The sequence below is a fragment of the Ictidomys tridecemlineatus genome, chromosome 11, assembly GCF_052094955.1.
Source record: "Ictidomys tridecemlineatus isolate mIctTri1 chromosome 11, mIctTri1.hap1, whole genome shotgun sequence".
Classification (NCBI taxonomy): domain Eukaryota; kingdom Metazoa; phylum Chordata; class Mammalia; order Rodentia; family Sciuridae; genus Ictidomys; species Ictidomys tridecemlineatus.
Genome location: NC_135487.1, coordinates 61,951,194 through 61,977,927, shown reverse-complemented (window position 1 = coordinate 61,977,927; position 26,734 = coordinate 61,951,194). Strand labels below are relative to the sequence as shown.

The 26,734-nt window shown below is 38.6% G+C and overlaps 1 protein-coding gene and 1 non-coding gene across 4 annotated transcripts in view; one reads left to right on the top strand and one right to left on the bottom strand.

Annotated features, from left to right (window-relative positions):
* The window catches only part of Gipc2 (GIPC PDZ domain containing family member 2), a 94,313-nt gene that overhangs the window by 27,180 nt on the left and 40,399 nt on the right, over window positions 1-26,734 (bottom strand). For all 3 annotated transcript variants that reach the window (XM_040288909.2, XM_078026544.1, XM_005330706.5), the window contains one exon: window positions 10,284-10,464. In XM_040288909.2, coding sequence (XP_040144843.2) covers window positions 10,284-10,464 — 181 coding nt within the window. The remainder of the gene's footprint in view (window positions 1-10,283; window positions 10,465-26,734) is intronic.
* Window positions 14,024-14,128, top strand: LOC120891029 (U6 spliceosomal RNA). Its single transcript, XR_005735466.1, has one exon. It is a non-coding gene; the product is annotated as a U6 spliceosomal RNA (small nuclear RNA).

The following is a 26,734-nucleotide window of genomic DNA, read 5'->3' as shown; positions in this document are numbered from 1 at the left end:
TGAAATCCCCACTGCTGCCCATGGCCCCCACCCTTATCATTTCCTCATAGACTGTCACGACAGCATCTCACATGGTTTATCCTCTAGCCAAATATAGCCCCACTGGTCTTCCAGGCTTAATTCCCCAAAACATATTTCATACATCATTCTTCAATTCTAATGTCTAAATGATTCCCTATCCTCTCTAAAACAACCTTGTGTTCCCCACCTAGTTTTCAAAGCATTTCTTTTAACATGGCCCTGGTATGATTTTGTAGGCTGCTTTGCCACAGCTAGGCTCTTCGCTGTCCTGAACACATCCCCCAGGAAACCTTCCTTGTGTGAAATTTCCATCACATCCTCTAAGGCCAAATTCAAGTGCAATTTTCTCCAGGAATCTTTCTCAGAGTCCAGCCTATTCATATCTTTCTCCTCTCTGAACACCCATTTAAATTTCCTTACTGGATTTTAAATTTAACTCTCCAATTCTAGACATAAAAAGTGTCACATTGTACATGACCCCAAACCCCCATGCTGTAAGTTTGGTGGGAATTTTAATCTTGGTTTTCTTTGGGAAGTTCTTCTCCCTCTGAGGATCCAGAGGGCTGATGTTGCATTCAGTCCATCATGAAGTCTACCCTGAAGCTCTACAACCAAGTCAGAGTGTCCACTCAAAGGCTGACCCCAAAATTTCAGATCAGCTCTTAAAGCTCGAATATCCCTTTACCACTGTAGAAGCCATCCTGTTATGAATGGGAGACTGGTCCTTGATGCTGGCAGGACTGCCATAAGCCATCTCTCCTATGGCTCTCTCTTTGTGGAAGCTCCTTTTTAACCTCTGTCCACTCCACCACTCTCTAAGACTTAGACTCCCTCTCCATAATGGATAAAACAGTTCTCATATGACTGCACTTTGTTTAAATCTGCTTTACAGCAAATATCCTGGTCTGCACTATATTCTGAAGAGACAGTAATACAAAATGCTAAGAGCTTAAGCTTGAAACAAACAGGACTGTAGTGCTATCCTTGTACTTCCAGTCCCCTCTGGGTGACCTTAGCAAGTTAGTTAACCACCCAAGCTCCAGTTGACTTGTCTGGAAAACCTTCATTGGAACAGCATGAGGATTAAATGGGGCCACAATAGCGGTAGTCTTAATAGCAGTGGTTTATATTTATTTGCCACTATATACCCAGCAATGTTCTAAGAACCTTACATGTATTAATTCATTTAATCCTCACAATAATTCACATATAAGTAAATAGGCATAGAAAGGTTAACTAACTAATACCTGAGATCACATAGCTAATAAAAGCAGCAGAGAAAGCAATCAAACCCAGGCAGCTTGGGTCAGAATCTATTCTTCATATATCACATCATTGTTTCTAAAAAAGCATGCAATAAACAGTAGCCATTACTATGAACAAAATTATACATTCCTAATGTATCTGTCTCTTTATGTAAACTGTAAGCCCCTTGAGGACAGCAACACATTGGCTCATCCATAACAGCTGTCAGAGAGCTGGCCCTGGAGGCTGGCCGAGTGGCTGGGAAGCCTACCTCCTTCGCTCATCACCTAAAACCTACAGCAAACTGCTTTCATTTATAGTTGGCTGTGAGGCTTAAATGGTTTCCTACTTAGAATTACTTTTCCTACTTGGAAAAGTAAATGGCAGCCACTATTGTGATATCCTGATATACTTCATTATGTGATTTGAGATGGGATATTTTCAGCTATCTTCCTGAATCTGAAACAATGTCAGAGTTTTCAACAAATACTTGCTAATCGTCAACTCACCCACAATGTTTTTCCTGGTTCATTTGGGTTTCTCCTGTTTCTCAAATTAGGTCTTAAAGAAAAGGCTACACCTTCATCGTGTTGGCACAGGTTGAGTATCCCTTATTTGAAATGCTTGGGACCAGAAGTGTTTCAGATTCAGATTTTTTTTCAGATTCTGTAATATTTGTGTGTGTGTGTGTGTGTGTGTATAGAGAGAGATTTGGGGCATGGGACCCTTATATGCAGAGCCTGAAGGTAATTTTATATAATATTTTTAGCACACTTTTGATGGCAACCCATCACACAGGGTCAGGGTAGTTTTTCCATTTATGGCATCAGGCCAGTAATCAAAAAGTTTAAGATTTTTGGATTTGAGGTGCTCAACTTGTGATAACAACAGTTTAATTTTTTTTTTTTTTTTGGTACCAGGGATTGAACCCAGGACCAATGAGCCACACCCTCAGCCCTTTTTTATATTTTATGAAGAGTCAGAGTCTCACTAAGTTGCTTAGGGCCTCACTAAGTTCTGTGGCTGGCTTTGAACTTGTGATCCTCCTGCCTCAGCCTCCCAAGCATGCACCAACAGTTTACTTTCTTTAATTGAAGACTTACTATTTGGCAAGGACTATTCTATGATTTTATCTTGTGTAATAACTCAATCTTCACAACAGTCAAATGTGTTAAATACTATTATCATTTTCATTTTTTGTGTGAGGAAACCAAGGCACAGAGTGTTCTGCTTACTTATTCAATGTCAAATTATCACACAGCCTTGACCTGGCAGAGCTTGCAGGCTTAACCACTGCATTTTCTGTCTTTTGTCACTTGTTTCACATTCTCCAATATATTTTGTAGAAGTCAGAATATATAAAAAGGAAAAGTAATTGTTGGTTGAATTTTTTTTGCTAGAAATAACATAAATAGTAAAAAGTATTTTTAAATGTTTAAAATATCTGCCTAAAATGTCATGTAAAACTTAAAATTGAAAGTTTATTTTCTAATAACAAGTAAGCTCAGCTTTTGAAACAAGTATATCAGTTAAGCCGAATTGGGAAGATGAAGTCCAACACTTCCAGCTGCGAATGACTCAAAGGACTGAAACGCACTTCACATACTTAACATCCTAATCTGATGGATACACAGCACAGAAATGAAGGCTCTAAAAGAAGACATCACAGTTCCGCTGCAAAATCTAACCTCAAAACAAATGTCTTAGGAGGTAAGTGTTTTCTTTCCGTTCCCTTGCCGATTTTGAAAACAGAAATGTTCCAGGCCTCCTTTCACAGACCTCCTTCCATAAAGGAAAACAATTACAAATCAGGCAAATTCTCCAGGATAAATGGACTCAAAACTCATTTAAGGAAAAAAACAAAATCAAAATTTCATAGGTTTAATAGTTCTTATGCTGCAATTAAGAGGTCTCATATGAAAATGAACCAGTTGGACTAGTCCGGTCTTTGGGTCATTTACATGGAAGAGTGGATTCACATAGCCTTGGGAAAATCTAGGTTCACAGGGTGAATTGCAGGGTTGAGCTCATTGTGAAGACGTATTCCTTTCATCAGCAAAAGGGGAAAGGAAGTGAGCCATGCCCTAAAAAATACCACTAGAAACATTCCAGCTGATACTTGATAAGAACTGGGAAGGCTGCCATCACCTCATGGGCCGGAAGAAGGAAAATCTGGATCAGAATGCAGCTGACCAGGAGAAACCATGCTAGGTATGGGAAAGATTTCCACTAAGCAACAAATTTTCAATAGGGAAGTCATTTAAACCAGTTTTTTGTCTTTGTTTGCGGGGGGGGGGGGGATGTTTTATTTGGCTGATTCATAGTAAGAAATATATGCCTTATATTGTAATCCATAAACACAAACATATATGGTGAAACTGAAACACACATATATGTGAAAAATAATATTTACCCTCACTTAGTACAAAGCACTATGTTATTTTCAACTCTTCCACTTTGTACTCTAAACACACTGGTTGAGATGCACTAGCTGAAAAACAGTGATTTAAACTCTGACCAACACAAGAGATGCTAAGGGTATCTTTTTAAATGACCTTTCATTCTCCCTCAGAGCCCCAAAGCCAACTTTGGAAAGCTACGACGGAGCATCTGCTCTTGAGACAAGTGGTTTGTTTTATATGCTGCATCTTCCATGTGGGGCCATTCCTCACTAGGCCAGCTCCTCCTCTTCCTAGCCCTTTAGCGCAGGTATCCCCCACAACTCTGGTTTCCATCTTTTTCTCATAGCACTCTGAGGGACTGCATCTATTTGCATGGCTTCCACGACCAATGTAGGAGAATCACTCATTAACCCCATTTTCTAGACCTCAATTCCCAACCTCTTATCTCATAAGTTTCTACCCAAAATAAACCACAGATTACAAACTCATTAGATCCCAATACTATACTTATAATCTATCTCCTTACCCAAATCTTTTACAGCTTTCCTCATCACAAAGAAAGGCACTGCACTCCGCCCCTCACCCAAGCAACAAATCTGTGGGTCATCATTTGCCATCTTTCCTTCCTTTACCTCTACTCCAAAGATTACTGATTCAGCCTTCTTAATACTCAGTAGTATGCAGGTAAACATTTAACAATCCACTTTCCGGTCTAAAAAGAGTCCCTACCATGCAACACTTACCTATTTCTGTAGTGTAAATACCCTACCATAACTCATTTCAAGCCACCCATCTGATGCCCCTGAAGGACGGATTGAGAAGAGATGTGCACAAATTACTCTAGCACACTATTTTCAATTACTCAGAACCATTTCTCTTCTCCATATCTGCTGGTGCTGCCTTAATTCAGGATTTCATCTCTCTCCCAACTAACAAAAAATGATCTCTATGATCACCTGACCTCATAACCCACTCCTCTGACAGTCTCCAAAATATCCTTCTAAAATCCAGTGCTCATGATGTCACTCCCCTAAACCCTTTATGTGTTCTCCATTACCCACTCTTTATATTCATATAGAATGTCCTTGATAATTTGGTCCCTACTGACACTTGAGCTTCATCTCTTGTGACAGCACTACCTATAAGCTATTCCAAAAAACACAGGCATCCATGATATCCCCAAATATATGACACTGTTCCATACCTCTGCACCTGTGCTCATTCTGTTCCTACTCCCAAGGAAAACCTTCCCCTACTGCTCACAGAGCAAGCACCTCATCTTCTCAGATTCAGCTCAAATTCCTTTGTAAAATTTATTTTCATGCATATTAATCATACAGAATAGTTATTTTCATTACACTATAGTCATACATGCATATAACATAATTTCATCAATTCCACTGCCTAATATCTCCTATTGCCTTCCCATTTATTGATTCTTGGCATTATATCCTGAGCTTTAGAGGTCCTACTCAGGAAGTTGTTGCCTGTGCCTATACCACGAAGAATTTTCTCTGTTTTCTTCTCGCAGTTGCCAAATTTCTAATCTAATTCCTAGATTTTTTTATCCATTTTGAGTTGACTTTTGTGCAGGGTGAGAGACAGGGATCTAGTTTCATTCTTCTACATATAGAATATCCAGTTTTCACCACATTATTTGTTAAAAGGCTGTCTTTTCTCCAATGTATTTTGGCACCTTTGTCAAGAATCAGGTAACCGCAGATGTGTGAGTTTGTCTCTGTGTCTTGTGTTCTATTCTATTTGTCTATGTGTCTGTTTTTACACCAGTACCATGTTGTTTTTGTTACTATAGCTCTGTAGTATCATTTGAAACTGGGTATTGTGATGCCTCTAGCATTGGTCTTTTTGCTCAGGATTGCTTTGGCTATTCTGTGTCTTTGTTCCTCTATATGAATTTTAGGATTACTTTTTCTAGTTCTGTGAAATGTCATTGATATTTTGATGGGGATTGCATTGAATCTGCAGATCACTTTTGATAATATAGCTTTTTATTTTTCCTCAATACTGGGGATTGAGCCCAAGCAAGCTTTATCACTGAGCTACATTCCTAGCCCTTTTTATTTTGAGATAAGGTCCCACTAAGCTACTGAGAGTCTTGCTAAATTGCTGAGATTGTCCTTGAATATGTCATCCATATACTTTAGTCTCCAGAGGCACTGGGATTATAGGCATGTGCCACTGCTCCCAGCAATCATTTTAACAATATTAATTCAGCCTATCCATAAACATGCAGGGGTAGGAAGGAGGGGGTCTGATCATCTTCCAGTGTCATCTTCTTTTTCCATTGTTCTGTAATTTCCCTTGTAGAGGTGTTTCCTTGGTTAGATTTATTCCTAGGTGGTAGTGGCAACTGCTGTTGAAGCTACTGTGAATGGAGTTATTTTCCTGATTTCTTTCTCAAATCCCTTCTGTAGGGAAAATTCCTTAGGTAGACTTGATGCCTCCCACTTTCATACATCTAGTACATTTTAGCACCTCTAACCCCTTTATTGAATGTCTTTCTTTTCATGTCTATTTCCTCTCACTGGAATAAGATCTGGATCTTATTCAGCATATACTAAGCACATAATGTGGTCATGGTGTACAGTAGGTTCTCAGTAATGGTGACTATTATTATCCAGGGTAATTAGCACCTTAAGACCAGTATATTCTAAATGCTCAAGAAGTGTTGAGCTGAAATATCAGTATGTTCTTGCCACTTGTCCAGGGCCAGACAACTGCTAAAGTACCAGTCCATTCTGGGTTGTTAGGGAGTTCAAGATCTACTTCCACTACCAAAGACCTGGCATTGTACTTTTTTTCCCTTGCCTATTGGCCTCTGTGTTAATTTTCAAAATGGGTGGCTTCAACAATATAAGCTTATTTTCTCATAGTTCTGAAGGCTAGAAGAATAAGATTAAGGTGTCCCCAGCACTGGTTTCTTCTGAGGCCACTCTCCATTGCTTATAAATAAATGCCTATCTTCATTTTCAAATAGCATTCTTCCTCTAAGTGTGACTGTGTCCAAATTTCCACTTCTCATAGGTACACGAGTCAGAATGGGTTAGAGTCCACCCTAACGACCTCATTCTAACATAAATGCCTCTTTAAAGGCCCTAACTCCAAATTCGGTCTCATTCAGGACTGGTGATTAGCATTTCAACATAAGAATTTTGCAGGATACAATTCAGTCCATAACTACCTATTGGACTGTGAGCTCCTCAAAAATCAGGAACTTAGGCTTCCTTCTTAGGCACCATTGCACCTATCAGAACACCTGGAACACCGGAGATTCTCAGCAAATCATGTGTGGGATACAAAAGTGAAGGACTTCCCAGAAGTACAGTCCAAATCTGTAGCCTCAAAATCCCGTGGCCAGCACCAAGAAAAATTAGGTTTTACTCTTTCCCAGAAACAGTGTTTGTTGCTGTCATCATCTCTAGCTAGTTCACTGCCAAACACCTATTTATGTGGCACTCTATTCATAGCATAAAAATGAAATAATTAAGGACAGATATCCAAAGCTATTGACAATATCCTCTTCTCTCCGGATCTATTCTAATATTTGCAGACAGCTTGGCTAGAGTCAGATTCAAGGTTAAAAGAAAACCAACACTGCTCTGCCTTCAGAACAAGGTGTAACAGTGTAGGATAAAGGAGCTGGGCATCTGCTGCTTTTTTCCTACCCAAAAGGAAACTCCCCCTCTCTGTTCTGTGTGATTTTGGTAGACCTATCAATCACATAGTCTGCCTTCCCCAGTTTCCGGAGGGGCACATGACGTAATCAGTTCCCCCACATTCTAGGAATTTGAATCCTATGTAGAGTGACATGAAAAATCATTGGAGGGAAGTCCATCAATCCTATGCCATTAAAGCTTCCTGGTATACACATCCCTGAAAGTTACTGACTTTCTCAAGGCTTGATCAACTATTTTTGTTTGAGACCTACCTGGTAGATTTCCAACAAATGCTTTTCCCTTAAATTACATAGTGAATCTTAACATATACAGGGCCTCTAGAAGTGGAGTGTGGAAGGAGTGGTCTTAAAATATGGAAATGGAATCAGGTAGTAAGGATTCCCCTATTTGCTATAAAGATGTTGTGCTCACAATCCTTATTATGCCATGGCAGAACAAAGTATTTGAGGATATAGTTCACTCACATGCCTCTCCTGCCTAAACCTGTAAGGAAGTTGGTAGGAAAATATCAAAATACTGGAGTATGTGGCCACTTCTGACTGTTCTTGGTAAGATCCTAGAAATGGGCCAGGTGCGGTGGTGCATACCTGTAATCCCGGCAGCTTGGGAGGCTGAGGCAAGAGGATCAAAATTTCAAAGCCAGCCTCAGCAATTTAGTAAAACCCTAAGCAATTTTGCAAGCCCCTGTTGCAAAGTTAGGGATGTGGTTCACTGGTTAAACCCCTCCAGGTTCAATCCCTGGTACAAAAAAAGAAAAAAACAAGATCCTATAAAGGACTTCACTTCAGCCAAGGTGGCTATATGAATGCAAAAAAAGACATTGACAGACTGACCCTGTTTCCTAGTAGAAATTCTAGATAATAGAGAGGCAGATAATTAATGAAAGGCTATGAAATTTGAATTTTTGGCCCTGAGTCAATGATAATGCTAGAAAATACAAGGAGAAAGGAAGGAAACATAGCAAAAGATAAGATTGCAACCAAGAGAATTGGGGGAAGCCTGATCCCCCAAGTACCTTCTGATATAATCTCCCTCCCTGGCAAAGAACTAAGCATTGGGATGAAGCCAGAGGATGAGAAACAGACCAGCTTTGCCTTTATCCCAGAAGCAAAAAGAAAAGTAACAAAATTAAGGGCTAGAGGATGGGCAAAGCAGTAAAGCTTTCTTCTAAGGCTAGGGCCAGAGTCAAGGGTCAAGCCACAGAGGAAAAATGTAGACTAGTAGGTTTGAAAACAAAAAGCTATCACTGCTCCAAAATCAATCTCCAGGTATCCTAGCCTACAGCACCAACAGAATTTGAGATACTGAAATACATACCCCTATCAAAAAAATCCTAGCCAGGGTGCATCTCAGATATATCTGTGAAATTCACTAGGCAATAAGGAGGAGGTTCGATAGTAGCTAGATACTTAAGTAAGTACATTAACTACGTCACATGTCTCTGATATCAAAGAGAGAACTATAATTATAGGACAATAAGGGCTAAATACAATGACATCTTTAACACTCAAGACAAGTAGCAACTTTCTACAAAGACAAAAGAACCAAAAGATATAATATGCATAAACAGGAAAAAATTGAAAATGACTAACTCTGGAAAACACAACATATGTTAGAAAAAAATGTAGGAAGAGTTCATATTTCTTCAATTGTACTAAGAGAATAGCTTTAATTTACAAAGACTCTAAATCAAATAAGAATATTTATCTCAAATCTCTTTTGCCCTATTAGTTCATATGCCACGCCATGGGGGAGCTGGACTACTAAACAAAGCCCTTTCAAAAGAAGCTGCTGGAGAGCAGCCTGGGGGCCACTGGCCTTCTTTTGTAGGAGGGAGAGCAGATGCTGAGGGTACCAGGCAGAATCACAGCAGCTTCCTAGAGTGCTCCCTCCAGGTGCAGCACAGGCAGAAGGCACTCTTTTTTTATACCTGCTATGGAACTCCATCTCCCACAAGCAATATAACCTTTACTATATCTCCATTAAGTGGCACAGAATTGTGGGAGCAGAGAAAACTTCCTGATTCCATAGATGTAGCTTACTTGCTAAAACAAGGAAAACGTGATTTCCCAGACCCACTGCATTCTCCCACCATTTTCACTAACTGCCTTGAGAAAATGGCATTAGAAACAACTAGAAGGCATATTTGTGTTCTATGAGCAAAGGAAAGAACATGGGGTGGGTGGGGTCACGGATGAGTAAGGGCAGGCTTGCAATGATTCTGCCAAAGATATTTTAACACTGGTGAACACAGGCCTTCATCTGGCTTATTAAAATAGTGCTGGGTAGTGAGAGGGAAGCTGGCACATTCTCGTGTAGATGAGATGGCCCTGGGGGTTTGAACGACAGTTGTGATACAGCTGCCGTGGCTAAAACTAGGCAAGTACAGATGTCACATCAACGAGGGAGTAATTTCATACTGTTCCAGGCTGCCAAATTCAAAATGCCAATGGAGGAAAAGTAGAGGTGAAGGAAGTCTTTAAAACAGACTAGATAACTATTTTAAATACCAATTCTGTGTATAATTAAAACTTTTTGCTGCCGAGGTCCATGAACAACAGTTATTATGGCTTAAAGTACTCAATCAAAAATCTTACTGCTCAGCAAAATGAAAACAATATAATGTGCTGTTCTCAGAGATTGGAACAACCACATCAAATTTAGTCACTAGACATTAGTCTTTGTCATTCCAAATGTTTGTTTATAAAATGTCCTTCTACAAGGCTTTATTTTTCCTCCTTCAGTAATTGTTGTCCTGTAAGAACAGTGCTCTGTCACTCTCTATGTCCCAAGCTGATGTGTTAGATAAGATGAAATACTAAAAGCACATGGCATCACATAACAGTCCTGGTTTCCTTGAAAAGCTAGATGAGAGGAAGAGATGATTCGTGTACGCACACACCCACACAAAACTTACCAAATGCCTTCTTGGGTTCTATTAACTTCAAGGTAAAGAGCTCCTCTTTTTTTAATTCCTTTAACTTCTTAGCAACTTCATAGTGGCGCCACCCAACGATATTTTCTCCATTTATGGATTCAATATGATCCCCCACACAGATTGTTTTAACTGAGTCAATAATGCTACCATCTTTAATTCTCTGAAAGAAAGAAAATTGATGATGTTATAAAAAATAACTGTGTGGCATCACTTTTCATGCTCCTGACATATTACATCTATTGTATTGACACACGAACAATGCAGCTAAGGCTCAGTTAAAGAAGACCAAACAGCAAAGAACCACACCATCTAACTGCCAATCATTCTTCATCTTCCTTATCATTCAGAATTCAATTACCTCACAGTTACCTCGTCCTCTGAGAAGCTTTCCCTGACTTCCTCCCACAGGAATGAGTAAGGTGCCACTGTCATCTTCTACTATACTTTTTGCTATATACACTTAGCTTTAAGCTAAGCACTTTACATTTGCTGTTTAATTTAATTCAAACAACATTTTTGGTAGATCAGGAAGATGGAGGCTTGAGAAAAACCAAGTGATGTTCCCAGATTCAACAAACCACAGTGCAGTTGCTCCTTTTCTTCTCACTCACTGTAGCTAAATTATGATATCCTTGGGGACAGAGAGTCTAACACATCATTGTATGTCCTGTGCATGGCACAATGCCTGCATAGAAAATCCTTCTGTAAATGATTGTTGAATCATTTCAACATGAGATCCACTATAGAAATATAAAGCTTAAGATTTTTTTCTGTTGGCTACATTTTTTAAACCTTATTTACAAATGCAAAGATTCAAATGGTATGATCTTGACTAAGAAGACTGATGCGTAATAAGAGACAAGTGTGGTTATCATTCGGGAGTCAGTAAGAGTGATTTTATACTATTGTTCTTCCTTGGTCTATTTTAGATGAGAACTCAAGACTAAAGTAGAAACTTGAAACTCATCTTTCTTCAGTCTTCTCTATAATGCATCGATTATATAGAGTCTCAATATTAGATCTAAGGTCCTGTAATGGTTAATTTGAATGGTCAACTTGATTGGATTAAGAGATGACAATGAGTAAGAGGTTTTTGGGTGTATCAATGAGGATGTGTCTTGGCATGTGGGATAATCAACTGAAGTGGAGACCCTCCCTACGCTTGAGTGGCACCATCCAATAGGACCATGAATTGGATGGAATATAAGTTGGAAGAGCAAGGAAGCAGCAGCAGATGCAAGCTCAATTCTTCTTGAATAGGTTCTTGATTGCTGCTACAATCAACTGACTCTGGCTTCTTCACTCTTCCAAAGCAGACTCTGCCAGTGATTCTCCAGAAGCCTTCAGTCTAGTATAGCACCATTGATCACACTTATACTTCCTGTTATTCTGTTCCTCTATAGAACCCTGACTCATCCAGGCTCCTAAGATGGCACCAAGAATTTCTGAAAGGATTTTAGGGACAAGAGTTCTAGAAAACTCTGCAAGGGTAACACTCCTGCATGAATGTACAAGTACTTCCACAGTGACAAGAAGTGGGTCAAAATAAAGGCCATCAGCTGCCTCAGGAGTCACAAATCCTTCGCGGGAATGACAGCACAAACGCCAGGTGCTGCTGCTACTTCAAAAAAGCTGGTGTATTCCCCATCCTTGCCAGACGTGTAACATCCCCATCCTTGCCAGACGTGTAACATCTTCTGATTGAACATTGTGTCCAATGAGAGAAACTGATCTCATGTACCTCAGCATCTCCATAATACCATCATCATCAAAAAAAAAAGTTGTAAAAGATGAACCTGAGAAGGTTGGGATTTTTTTATGAAAAATGTGAGTAGATTTCCTTTTTTACACTTATTTTAAGAATATTGCTACGTTCATTGTTACAGTATTACCACGCTACATGCAAATGGAAAATAATACCAATTTAAACAGAGTTTATTATTTATCATTACAAATTGTTAATTATAAAGCAAAGACACCAGAAATTGCATAATCTGGCATTGTTTTATTAGAAATCCTTATTAGACTTCTATAGTTAACAAAAACAAAAGTAATCAGAACATACCATTCAATACAACTACGTTTTCTAAATTGCCACAGAAAAATAAACAAGATTAAGCAACAGATTAGAGTCTAAAGAAAAAAATTTAAACATACTGTTACATAACCATTTTAAAGGTATTAAAGAATTTAACTTGGACTGTTTTCTTAATTTTTATTCTAATTTATCTCTTGATATAGCTTGAAACTATTTTATATTTGATTAATTATACCATGCAAATTTCAGTGTTCTACTACATGCTATTTTTAGTTTTTCAGACTTACTTTTATGAGTTTATTAAAAATAAGCATTATATAAAATTAATAAGTAAAAGAGCTAAAAGTTACGCCTCACCCTTACTCCTGAAATAATGGTTGGAGTAATAGCAATTTCTCATTGCCCGGGCTACTGAGTAGGTATAACTGTCACTAGAAGAGGACCCAGACCAAAGGAGGAAAGGCAGTTACCAGGAGTCAGAGCAGGCAGCAGAGTGAGAATCCAGGCAGAGAATCTGGGATGAAAGAAGGGAAAATCAGTATGAGAAACTTAGAGAGGAAAACCAGAAGTTGGGCCAGATTTAGAAGCAAACTTGGAGACATTGATTATTTATAGAATGGGTTATCTGGAACTTAGCCTCCTAAATAGGTAGAATGAAGAATGAGGTAGCAATGGGGACTGAACCCAGGGGTGCTCTATCACCAACCTACATCCCCAGTCCTTTTTATTTTTCATTTTGAGACAAGGACTCACTAAATTGCTGAGGCTGGCCTCAAACACAGTCCTTCTTCCTTGGCCTTCCAAGTCTCTGGGATCAACAGGCATGTACCACTTACCTCAGCTGGTTTTTACTTTTTTTGAATGGTTTTTAATAATCAAAATAATATTTATAATTCAAAAATTATATGAAGCCTAAATCACAGTATCTGTAAGTAAGGTTGGTCCCACAGGGAAACACCCATACTCACTCAAGTATTGCCCATGGCTGTGGTGACTAAGTCGTTGACATACTTGAGTAGTTGCAACAGAGGCTGTACAACCCACAAAGCGCAAAATATTTACTATCTGGCCCTTTACAGGACATATTTGCCAGTTCCTGTCTCAGACTAGACTAGAAATTGGTTTCATTATAAGCATGATTTAAATTTTCTAACCAAGTTATTTATATACTTTTTGTCCTGGGAAATGTTAAAATCCTGGATGTTAAAATCATGACTGTTTAGGTCCACTGTCTTTTCACCTGAGGAGTTTCACCTGTGAGAATCGTGGAAAACTACAGAAAGCATCTATCTGCCATTTCTCTCTCTCTCTCTCTCTCTCTCTCTCTCTCTCTCTCTCTCTCTCTCTCTCTCTCTCCTAATTATGTAATGATTTATTGTTACTAGTTTTATGATTAAAGTATTAGCTACCAATTAAGAACACTGTCAGGTATTTTCACGTATTATCTTTATGTCTCAAATAACCCTATAAGCTAGGTGCTAATATTTGAGAGAAGGTTCAGAAAGGTTCAATGACTTAATCAGCGTCACAGGCTTTTCTGATTCTACATTCCCAGCTTTATTCATTACATTGTACTGCTTCCTCAATCTGGAGTCCTGCCCCTTCCCCTTAAATCCTATCACTGTCCTACTCTTACTTTGACCTACTCTTACTTCCAGCTACTATTAAAAGCACATTAAGTATTTATTTCAGTACTATATACACTGAAATTGTAATCATACAGAAGAGACAAGCATGGTCCCTGCACAAGGATAGCATGCAAACTCATGCACATTCCATTTTTTTTTTCTGCTTATTTTGGCCAAGATAAGAATCACAGGAAGGATACGTCAGAAATGAATAAAACTGATTACTTCTAAGAAGTGGGGGAAGCTAATTGGGTAGAAGGAATAGGAGAAGAAATGGTACATCTTTGAATATATCTTTTAATATAGTTTTGACCTTTTTTGAATCATATAATATTTTTTTATATTCAGAAAATAAAATTAGCTAAACAGGGATGAGGAAAAAACAAACAGAAGCAAATGGACTCAACAGTATTTCAATTGAAGCGCATAGTCACCTGAGGTAGAGGGAAGTAGGAAAAAACTATTCCAAGTAACTTGTGAATACAAAACTTCAACTCTATATAATTTATACACACATACACACACACACAATCTAAAAACGAAATGATACATTCAGATCCTGAACTCTTCTCAATAGGTTTATTTTTCAGAGTATTTATGGATATAGCAATACTGAAACTGGTTGGTATAAACTACAGGACTAAGTAAATGAGTATTTATTTGAATAAATTTCAAAGTAAATATTTTTATAGAAAATCCAAGGAATAACCTTGAGATGAGAATGAAGCATAATTATGAATTCATCATTTCTAATAAACATGTTTTTCTTTGTTTTGTTTATTTGCTTTTGGTACTAGGGATTGAACCCAGAGGCACTTAATCACTGAGTCATATCTTTTCTGTATTTTATTTAGAGACAGGGTCTCACTGAGTTGCTTAGGGATTCACTAAATTGCTGAGGCTGGCTTTGAACTTGCAATCCTCCTGCCTCTACCTTCTGAGTTGCTGGGGTTACAGGCATGTACCACCATGCCCAGCATAAACATGTTTTTCTAATGTTATCACTGAAAAGACCTAGAAATAATAAAACTCCAGTAGCAATGAAAGAGTACAACTCATAACAGAACTTGAATTTGAAATATAATTTTAAAAAATCAGAGTTCCTTAGAGATCTTGTTGAGATCTGGGCCTGGGAAAAGGAAGACATAAGATGAGCCTAGAACATCTTGTGCCAGAAAGTAAGGAATTGCTCTGTTAAATGATGGAAGCCACATTGAAAGAGCCAACAGGATTCCCACAGGCCAAATCTCAGAAAATTTGAGCATCAAAATCAATTATAGTTCTAGCTTACAACCCATTGAATAAAATAAGAAATAATGTACTCATGCTAATAAATAAGTAAATAAGTAATGACAGCTTTTTAAAATAGAATGTTTTCTAAGAAATATATAAAGAATGATGATATTGGGAAAACCTCATTTTGCAACCATCATAGGAAAAATTGATTCAAGCAAGATATATCAACAGATGATAGATGTGTGGATTGTGAGTAAGGGAATAGGATATTTTCATAATCTCAAATTATCTCCCCACCATTATTTATTAATTACAAAGGAAAATAGAATACCTTTGCAGTGAAAAGACTGGTGGACTCCACTTTAGACAAGAGATAAAAATTAATATCATAAATAACGAGACAAACTAACATCAAGCACCTTCTGACTGTGGTACACTGAGGACACAGTAGTACTTAATGTAATTCTCCTTCCCAAAATGCACAACCTGTCTCTAACATGAAGAAACATCAAAAAAAAAAAAAAAACTCAAATTCAAGGATGTCTCTCAAAAGGCTAAGGAACTATTCTAAATTTTAAAAGACTACAAAGAAAAAACCCTGAAGGCTCAAGATAGCATAATAGTGACACCCAGTACTAGTTTTCTCCTCCCAGGGGATGGAAACAAAGCAACAGTTGTGTAACTGCTTTTGGGGTTAGTGGCTATGGGTGAGCATTGTAAATTGACAGCAAAGGAAACAAAACCTGGTGAAAGCCAGAGAGTAGGGATAATAACACAACAAGAGAATTCCCAGTGTCTGGAAGCTCAGCTGGGGAAAGGGGACTCTCCCGTCCAAGGGAGTAAAGGTGAAAGAGAAAAAGTTGCAATATGGCACAGAGGACAGCACCCTACAGACAAACAACGTAAATAACTAGGTGACAAGGACTATGCATTACAAGTTAGCTTTAGAGAAGAAATTCATCCACCCCTCAGCAAACAGTGCTTTAGCCAGGAGCCCTTGAGATGGGCCCTATTGTCAGAGACCAAACTGCTCTGGGAGTCAGAAAATCTGGCATAATCACATGTCAGGGTTCCAGTGGACATTTGCTGCACTGACTAGATGGGCAGTGGCGACATTAGACAAGTGAAGCTTAGGGGAGTGTTTCTACCCTGCTGCAACTAGAAGGAGTGGAGGGCACAGCAGTTCAGCAATTCTGACCTCTACAACATGAACAAAACCAATCAAATGTGCTTCTGCATGACCAGGTCTGAAGGTGCCAGGATGAAGGCTAGCTGACTGCCAAGTCCTTGTATCATCCCTTTCAGTTCAGAACTCAGTGGTTCAATTGCTCCCCCTACCCTTGGAGAAATTCTGGGGATCCGCTACAGTTTTGCCATTCACCAGGCCACCCAGCACAAAGACTAAAACCCTCAGAAGCAAACATACACCTGGCACAGACCACATTCTGCCAAAATTCAGCTGAGGAGAGGGGCTTGTTGTGGTTCCAACAATCGCCATGCCCCCAGGTGCACAGACTAAAAGCCTTGTGAGAGAATATATGTACTCCTTCAAGATCAACACTCTGCCTCCACCTATTCAGCAAGATACCCAGGGCACAACCTGGATACCACCCCAAAGTCACTTGGCAAGAGCTGAGAGGAACCATAGCAAGCAGTAGTTGAACCACACTACTATCCCCATACCTGGTGAATTCCAACCTTAGAAGTCCTAGTAAGAAACATGTTTCAGTGCCTTGGAGGAGTTTGTTGTTGTTGTTCTCTATTCTATCTTTTTTTTCTTACTTTTGTTTCATTTTTAATTTTTCCTTTTTTTCTTTCTCATGTTTTTCCCTTTTATTTTTAATATCATTTTCCCTATCCGTTGTCTTTTTGTTTTTAGGTAGTTTTAATTATTTCTCTCTTTCTCTCTCTTATTTTTTCCAGTGCTGAGAATTGAACCCAGGGATTCAGATGCATCAGGGAAGTGCTGATGTCTCTGACAACATTCCCAGCTCAGATGAGAGGAATTAAGCCCAGCACCAACCATAACCCAGTCCTGCTAAGATCCTGGCAGACACTTCTGCTTAAAGAAAAGGGGGACATAAGCTCTCAACTGACCTCCCATACTAGGTGTGCACAGATAAGGAAGGCTGGGGACTGTATCCTGGACTGTACTCTGTGTTATTCCTACAGTTATATTAGAGAAGACAAACAAAATGTCATTACATCTATATGGATCCTCTATATCGTTCTTAGCCACACCTGGTCAGATCATGCAGGGCTATTATATCTGAAGATGAGTCCCACAGAGGAGAAGTTGTCATTCCAAGTCTAGTCTCCAATAAGAAGACAGGAGCTTCAGGCTCTTCAACAACACTGAAAAAATCAGTATCAGAATCACTTTCAAATAATAGTTCTACTGCCATCAACAGTACTTGTGGAAAACCCCAACTCCAGATAGAGGCTACCACTTCCAAAATTGAAATGCCCAGAGTCACATCCCATATACTCTGCTGTCTATACCATATCTATCTGAAGTACAAGAATTCCCCACTCTTACAAGTCTTGCAGAGATAGTGTATCTTTTCAAATTCAATATGGTATGCTCTGTGCCCTAATCCACAAATCACGACCAAACAAGCTACAGGGAGATTACACTATGGAGTCAGATTAGAAATAAACATACTGTATGACAAACCACTGCAGTCACACTGGCTTAAGAAAAATGCATACCATAAAGCCACCACATAAAAACAGAAGAGATACTGACCCCAACAGATGTGCAAATATCAACATAGATGGACAAGAAATAAGAACAAACAAGGTAATCTGTCATTTCCTAATGTTCATAGTACTAAAGAAAGAAAAAAAGAATGGATGAATGAAGAGAGCATACAAGATCTCTGGGACAGCACTAAAAGATCAAGCATCCATGGATACAGAAAATATAGTCAGTGAAATAATAGCAGAAAATGTCCCATATCCTAAGAAAGACTTGGATATCCAGGTATAGAAGGCATTTAGAACTCCAAATAGACATAACCAGAAAAGAACATATACACAACATATTATAGTTAAATTGCCAAAAGTACAGAAGAAATAAATAATATTAAAAGCTACGAAAGAGAAGCACCAAATCACATTTCAAGACAAAACCATTAGACTAACAGAAGATTTCTCACCAGAAACTCTGAAGGCCAGGAGTGCATGAAATAACACATTTCAAGTCCTGAAAGAAAATAATTGCCAACCAAAAATACTATACCCAGCACGGTTAGCCTTCAGAATCAAAGAAGAAGAAAATACCTTCCACAAAAAGCATTAACTAAGCATATAGCATATAAATGAGCATATAACTTTCAATAACTCTGAATGTGAATGGTCTTAATTCTCCAATTAAAAGACACAGACCATCTGAATGGATTAAAAACCAAGACCCTGTCTGGGATAGAGCAGGGGACACAAGACCCAATAATACACTGCTATTACAGTTTGAATCTAGAATTTCTCTCCACAATTCGTCTGTTTAAGATGTAGTCCCTAAAATAGCCATGTCCAGGTGTGGTGCTTTAGGGAAATGATTGGATCATGAAGACAATATCTTATTAGGAGATTAATCTGTTTGATGGGTTAATAATTTAAATGGACTACTAGAAGGATATAAAAACTGTAAGTAATTGGGATGTGGTTGGAGGAAGCAGGTCACTGGGAGCGTGTCCTGGAAGGGTTTATTTTCTATCCAATTCCTCCACCATCACCACCACTCCAAGAACTGAGCAGATTTTCTCTGCCATGCCCGTCCACCATGGTGTTCTGCCTCATCTCAGGCCCAAAGCAACAAAACTGTCCAACCCTGAATTGAAACCTTTGAAACTATAAGCCAAAATAAACATTTATTCCTCAAGTTGTTTATGCCAGATATTTTGGTCACAGCAAAAAAAAAGTTGACTAACATAGCTGCACATAAGACACTTACCTAACCTGCAAAGTGAAAGTATACAAAAGGATATTCCAAGCAAATGGAATTTGAAAGCAAGTAGGAGCAGCTGTAGTTATATATGACAAAATAGACTTTTAGACAAAATCAGTTAAGAGACAAAAAAGGTCACTACCTACTGATCAAGGAATAAGATATAACAATTATAAATACATATGTACTAACATCAGAACATCAAATTTCATAAAACAAATACCAGTAGAAATCAAAAGTAAAATAGGCCCCAATAAATAACATGGGAAACTTCAATATACTACTATCACCAATAAATAGATCATCTAGGCAAAAAAATCAACAAAGTAACATCAGATTTAAGTTATATGATAGATCAAATGGACTTAATAGACATCTATAGAATATTCCACCCAAGAGCTGCATAACACACATTCTTTTCATCAGTCCATGGAACTCTTCCCAAAACAGTTTATTATTCTATAAAGCAAGTCTTAACGAATTCAAAAAAATGTAATAATTTCTTACATCTTATCTGATCACAGTGGAAGGAAACAAAATCAGCAGCAAGAGAAGCTGCAGAAATTATGGCCGAGCACCATGGTGCATGCCTGTAATCCCACCCTGTCTCTAAATAAAATACAAAATAGGATTGGGAATATGGCTCAGTGGCCAAGTACCCCTGAATTCAATTCCTGGTACTCCTCCCCCAGCCCCGAAAAAAAAGAGAGGCAGAAATACAAGCACATGAAAATTGAACAACATAGTATTGAATAATGAGTCACTGAAGAAAGCCAGGAGCAGTGGCACATACCTATAACCTCAGGTACTCAGGAGACTGAGGCGGAGGATCACAAATTTGAGCCCAGCCTTGGCAATTTAGTGAGATCCTGTCTCAAAATAAAAAATAAAACGGCTTGAAATGTAGAGCTCTGTAGTAGAGCACACCTGATTCCAATCCCCAGTACCACCATACACATACACAAAATTTTATATATATATATATTTTTTTTTGGGGGGGGGATATTTTGAAAAGTTATGTTAACAAATTGGAAAATCTAGAAGAAATAGACAAATTTCTGGAAACGTAGGCCCTTTCAAAATTGAACCAAGAGGATATAAAAATAAAAAAAAAATAGAGCAATAACAAATGATGATATTGAAGCAGTAATAAAAAGTGTCCCAACAAAGGAAAGTCCAGAACAAGATGAATTCACTGCTAAATTTTATCAGACTTTTAAAAAAGAATAAACACTAATATTCCTCAAGCTAGTCCATAAACTATAAAGGGCAGGAACACTTCCAAACTTATTCTACAAAGCCAGTATTACCCTGCTATCAAAATCTGACAAGAACACTAAAAAACTAACTAGACATGGTGGTGCACACCTGTAATCCCAGCAATTCAGGAGGCTGAGGCAGAAGGATCACAAGTTCAAGGCCCAACAACTTAGTGAGACCCAGTCGCAAAATAAAAAAATTAAAAGGACTAGGAATGTAGCTCAGTGGTAGAATGTCCCTGGGTTCAATCACCAGTACTACCAAAAAAAAAAAAAAAAAAGAAAAAGCATGAACCAATATCCTTGATGAACATAGATGTGAGAATATTCAACAAAATACATGCAAATTGAATTTAACAGCACATTAAAAAGATCATACACTATCATCGAGTTTGTTTCATTTGAGGGATGCAAGAATGGTTCCACATACACAAATCAATAAATATAATATAGCACATAAATAAAATCAAGGACAAAAATCACACAATCATCTCAATAGATAAATAAAAGGCCTTTAGTAATATTCAACATTCCCTTATGATAACAGCCCTGAATAAATTAGATACAAAAGGATCATACTCTCAACATAATAAAGTCTACATAAGACAAACACATATATGCTGAGGGCCATTACCAAGTAGGAATGACGCATCGAAATTTCCTTGCCAAGCGTACCCCATGCTGCTTAGAGGACATTTGATGGAACATTGCATGCATGCTTTAATAAGGTGACCTTGCTCAAGGACCAAGGCGGATTCGGGTTTAGAGCTGATCAGGTTTGAGGAAGTAACCGGCTCCTTGAGTTTAAGGCGTTGCCAGTTTAAGATAATGGGTTTTAGGGAAGTTGGAAGTTGAAGATTATTGCTGGGATTAGGGTGTTCCTGCTGCTTGTTCCCGTTGAGTTCTCGTGAGATTAAAATGGGATTTGGAGATAGCCTCGTGGAGTAGGTGGTTGGTGCGGGAGACGGCAGAACGTGTTTGCCCCTGGACCTGTGTGGAGGCGGTGTGACAGCGGGAATAAAGAATTGCTGTTTGAACCTACAAAGCTGTGAGTGCCTCGTGATTCTGGTGCCAAGCCGAGATATTGGCCTTGGCATTTTGGTGGCCCGTACGCGGAACGTCTGAAATTTGGAGGTGAGTAAAATCGCTCCCCCCTGAGGGAAGGCGAGAGAATGGGTGACCATTTCAAAAAACAATGTGTTCTTGTTTTGATTTATTTCGTTTTTGTTTCAAGCTGCCTATCCCTAGAAATTTCTCAGGCAAACTGGGAAAAATGGTTGGCTCAAGGTTTGAAGTTTGTTAGCCCCGAGAAAGAGAAAATTGATACAGTGAATTTTTATTCAGTTTTTGTTTCATTCAGTTGTGGTTTTGTTTTGTGTTATCTTATTGGGTTGCGTTATCTTTATAGAAGATTAGAAATTATTAAAAAAGAAGCCGAAAAAGTGTTAAGTAAATTGTTAGAGATTCAGACCATGGAGGAAGACATTTTAGGTCAAGCAAAAGAGAAGGTCTCTCGAGCTAGTCAGAGAAAGGGAGAAAATTTAAAGGAAAAGGGGTTATTAGAAAAAAGGCCACAACAAGAGGCTGTCACTAACTCCGTTTTACCAGAGGGTGTAATTCAACCAACAGCCCCACCGATGGAGACAGCTGAGTGGCCCTCAAACCCCGTAGTTGATAGATGGGATCCTGAGACAGGACCTCAAAGATTAGCATGCCCTGTATTTGAACAGGCAGGAGGGCGGCGAATTCACCGTATTTTAGAATTTAACACAGTAAAGCAGTTAAAGGAGGCTGTAACAACCTATGGTCCTCAAGCCCCCTTCACGGTAAGCATGGTGGAGTCCATTACTAACTTGGACATGACGCCAGCAGATTGGGCTAGCATGTGTAAATCTGTGCTAAATGGAGGACAATATTTGTTATGGAAGGTTGCCAATGAGGAATTTTGCATGGAGACAGCTAGGCGAAATGCAGCAGCCGGTTACCCTCAAAGAAGTCTTGAAATGTTATTAGGAAAGGGACCTTATGAGGGTCAGCAGCAACAAATGGAATATGATCCTGCTGTATATGTACAGATTGCTGCAGACGCAGTTAGGGCATGGAAGACTTTACAAGGACATGGAGATTTACAAGGTCAGCTATCTAAGGTAATACAGAGACCTAATGAACCTTACGCTGACTTTGTAGATAGGCTTATTCAAACGGCTGCCAAAATTTTTGGTGACACAGAACAAGCAATGCCATTAATAAAACAACTGGCTTATGACCAAGCAAATCGTTGCTGCAGAGAGGTTATTAGACCATGGAGACATGAAGATTTAAACACATATATTAAATTATGTAGAGATGTTAATGAACAAGGGCAAGTCTTGGCAGCTGCAGTACAACAGGCTTTAGATGCCAGGCTAGAAACATGCTATAATTGTGAACAAACAGGACATTTTAAAAGGAGTTGCCCCATAAGAGGAGGGTTTAACAAAACTAGAAATCAAAGGAATAGAATACCGGGTATTTGCCCACGATGCCGTAGAGGGAGACATTGGGCTAATGAATGCCGTTCTCAAACCACCATAGAAGGTACTCCCTTATCAAAAAACGGACAAGGATCAGGTATTTACCCACGATATCGTGGAGAAAGGCACCAGGCTTCATTGCCAAAAAACGGACCGGGGGGCCCAATGCTCCGGGGCCCACAACCACAAATATGCGGGGCAGTGGAGGAACCCAGAAACCCCATCAGGGTGGTGCCCAGGACACATTGTCCATTAAATCCCTCATCAGACAAACCCGAGGGAGCGCAGGGTTGGACATCTGCGCCTCTGCCAGAGCAGTATTAACTCCAGAGATGGGAGTTCAAATCATTCCCACAGGAGTAAAAGGACCTCTTCCCCAAGGAACAGTAGGCTTATTGTTGGGACGTAGTTCATCTACATTAAAAGGACTTATGATAAGTCCTGGGGTAATTGATCCCGATTATGTAGGTGAAATAAAAATTATAGCTAGTTCTCCAGGAGGTATATCAGTAATTTCACCTGGAGATAGAATAGCACAGTTGTTAATACTACCCAGCCTACATAATAAGTTCTCTAGTCTTAATGTAGAAAGAGGTTCCAAGGGATTAGGCTCCACAGGTGTAGATTGGGCTATGTTGTCTTTAAATTTAGATTCTCGCCCAATGTTAAAACTAAATATTCAGGGTCGTGACTTTAATGGACTGCTGGACACAGGTGCTGACCTTAGCATCATATCTCTTCAAGAATGGCCAAAACATTGGCCATTACAACAAGCCACTCAAATGCTTCGAGGCCTAGGAGTGGCGACTAATCCCCATAGAAGTGCTATGGTATTAGATTGGAAGGATCCTGAAGGATGTGAAGGAACTATACAGCCATATGTTTTGGATCACCTTCCTATTAATTTATGGGGACGAGATGTCCTAGATCAACTAGGTTTGATGTTAACAAATAACATCAATCCTAATGTGCCCACTACTAGGGCTAGACAAGGTATCAGGAAAGAAAAAAGATTAGGAAAACAAGAACAAGGTATAGCAGCGCCAATTCAAATAGATCAAGGAACAGACAGACATGGGTTGGATTTTCAGAAAGGGCCACTGAGACAATCAAAATTACTTGGAAATCAGAAAGACCAGTGTGGGTTCCTCAGTGGCCCCTGACTAAAGAAAAGATACAAGTAGCCCATGATCTGGTCAAACAACAATTAGCGGAAGGACATTTACAACCTTCCGTATCTCCCCATAATACTCCCATTTTTGTTATCAAAAAGAAATCGGGTAAATGGAGATTATTACAAGATTTAAGAGCAATTAATAATGAAATGGTCATTATGGGACCTGCTCAATCAGGGATTCCTCAATTGTCTGCTTTACCAAAAACGTGGCATGTTTTAGCTATAGACATTAAAGATTGCTTTTTTTCGATTCCAATTCATGCCGAGGATAGTCCACGTTTTGCATTTACTATCCCTGCATTAAATCATGAAGGTCCTGATGAGAGATATGAATGGAAAGTACTCCCTCAAGGAATGGCTAACAGTCCAACTATGTGTCAAATATATGTTAATAAAGCTATCCAGCCACTTAGAAATCAAAATCCTGAACTAAAAATATTTCACTATATGGATGATGTATTATTGGCACATAAAGATAAAAACACATTGCTGGAATGTTATGCCACACTTACAAACTTGTTAAAAAATTATAATCTAGAGATAGGAATAGACAAAGTACAATTAAATTTTCCAATTAATTATTTAGGAGTTCTATTATCCTCAACCATGGTCCGTCCACCTAAAATTCAAATACGAGTAGATCAACTCAAATCACTTAATGACTTTCAAAAGTTGTTGGGAGATATAAATTGGATAAGGCCTTATCTAGGCATACCAACAGGAGAGTTGGGACCTTTATTTGATATTCTAAAAGGTCCATCAGATCCAAATTCACCCCGAATGTTAACTCCTAAAGCTAGAAAGGCATTAAAAATTATTGAGACATATATGGAAAATATGCATTTAGATAGAATTGATATAAGTTTGCCTTTATTATTTATTGTACTACCAACAAGAAATATTCCTACAGGAGTATTTTGGCAGGAAGGTCCATTATTGTGGATACATTTATCTTATTCTCCTAACACTATTCTTACTAGGTATCCTGAGGCTGTAGGACAATTAATACTCAAAGGTATAAGAGCAGCAAAGACAGTGTTTGGAATTTCTCCCAATAAAATTATTACTCCATATACTATGGAGCAAATTGATGAGTTAGCTAATGAATTAAATACTTGGGCAATAATCATGTGTAAATCGAATGTTTCATTTGATAATCATTTACCATCTAATCCTTTGTTGTCTTTTTGGTCTAAGCATCCTGTAGTTTTTCCTAAAATGACAAGAAAAACACCTATCATGAATGCTCCAAATATATTCACTGATGGGTCTAATAATGGTACAGCTGCAGTAGTTACCCCTGATCAAACTTTTACATTTTTAGTTCCCAAACAGTCAGCTCAAAAGGTAGAGCTTAATGCAGTTCTACAAGCTTTTGTGATGTTCAAAGATTCTGTATTTAATTTATTCTCTGATAGCCAGTATGTAGTTAATGCTATAACATCCCTTGAAGATGCTGGTAGGATTTCCCCTTCCTCTACTGTTTTCTCTTTGTTTTCCACTATACAAAGTCTAATCTGGGATAGAAAAGATCCATTCTTTTTTTTTTTTTTTTTTTTTTTTTTTTAAAGAGAGAGTGAGAGAGGAGAGAGAGAGAGAGAGAGAGAGAGAGAGAGAGAGAGAGAGAGAGAGAGAGACAGAGACAGAGAGAATTTTTAATATTTATTTTTTAGTTCTCGGCGGACACAACATCTTTGTTGGTATGTGGTGCTGAGGATCGAACCCGGGCCGCACGCATGCCAGGCAAGCGCGCTACCGCTTGAGCCACATCCCCAGCCCAAAAGATCCATTCTTCATAGGACATATCAGGGCACATACAGGATTGCCTGGAGCCCTTAGTTTGGGCAATGATTTAGCAGATAAAACTACACATGATATACATATTTTTTCTACTGTAGAAGAAGCTACAAATTTTCATAAAAGGTTTCATGTTAACGCTAATACTTTACAAAAGCGTTTTAAAATAACTAAGGAACAAGCCAGGCATATAATAAAACAATGTCAAAATTGTGTGACCTTTTTACCACAAGTTAATCTTGGAGTCAATCCTAGAGGACTGATACCTAACCATATTTGGCAGATGGACGTCACACACTTGCCAGAATTTGGAAAATTAAAATATTTACATGTTACAGTTGATACTTCTTCCGGATTTTTGATGGGCTCCCTTCATGCTGGAGAAAAAACTAAAGATGTTATAGCTCATTGCTTACAAAATTTTGCCACTGTGGGTGTTCCTAAACAGTTAAAAACTGATAACGGTCCTGGTTATACGTCTAAATCTTTTAAACAATTTTGCTCATCATTTGGTATTACTCATATAACAGGAATCCCATACAATCCACAGGGACAAGGCATAGTTGAAAGAGCTCATCAAACTATTAAAACGTACCTATTAAAGCAAAAAGAGGGAATTGGAAAGGGGTATATATCCCCCAAAGATAAACTTAAAATAACTCTTTTTACTCTAAACTTTCTAAATTTGGATTCATCAGGACTTAGTGCTGCGGAAAGACATATGTATCCGAAAAATGTACATAAGCCTAAGGTACTTTGGAAAGATATTCTAACAGGACAATGGAAAGGTCCCGATCCAGTTATTGTCTGGAGTCGGGGTTCCGTTTGTGTGT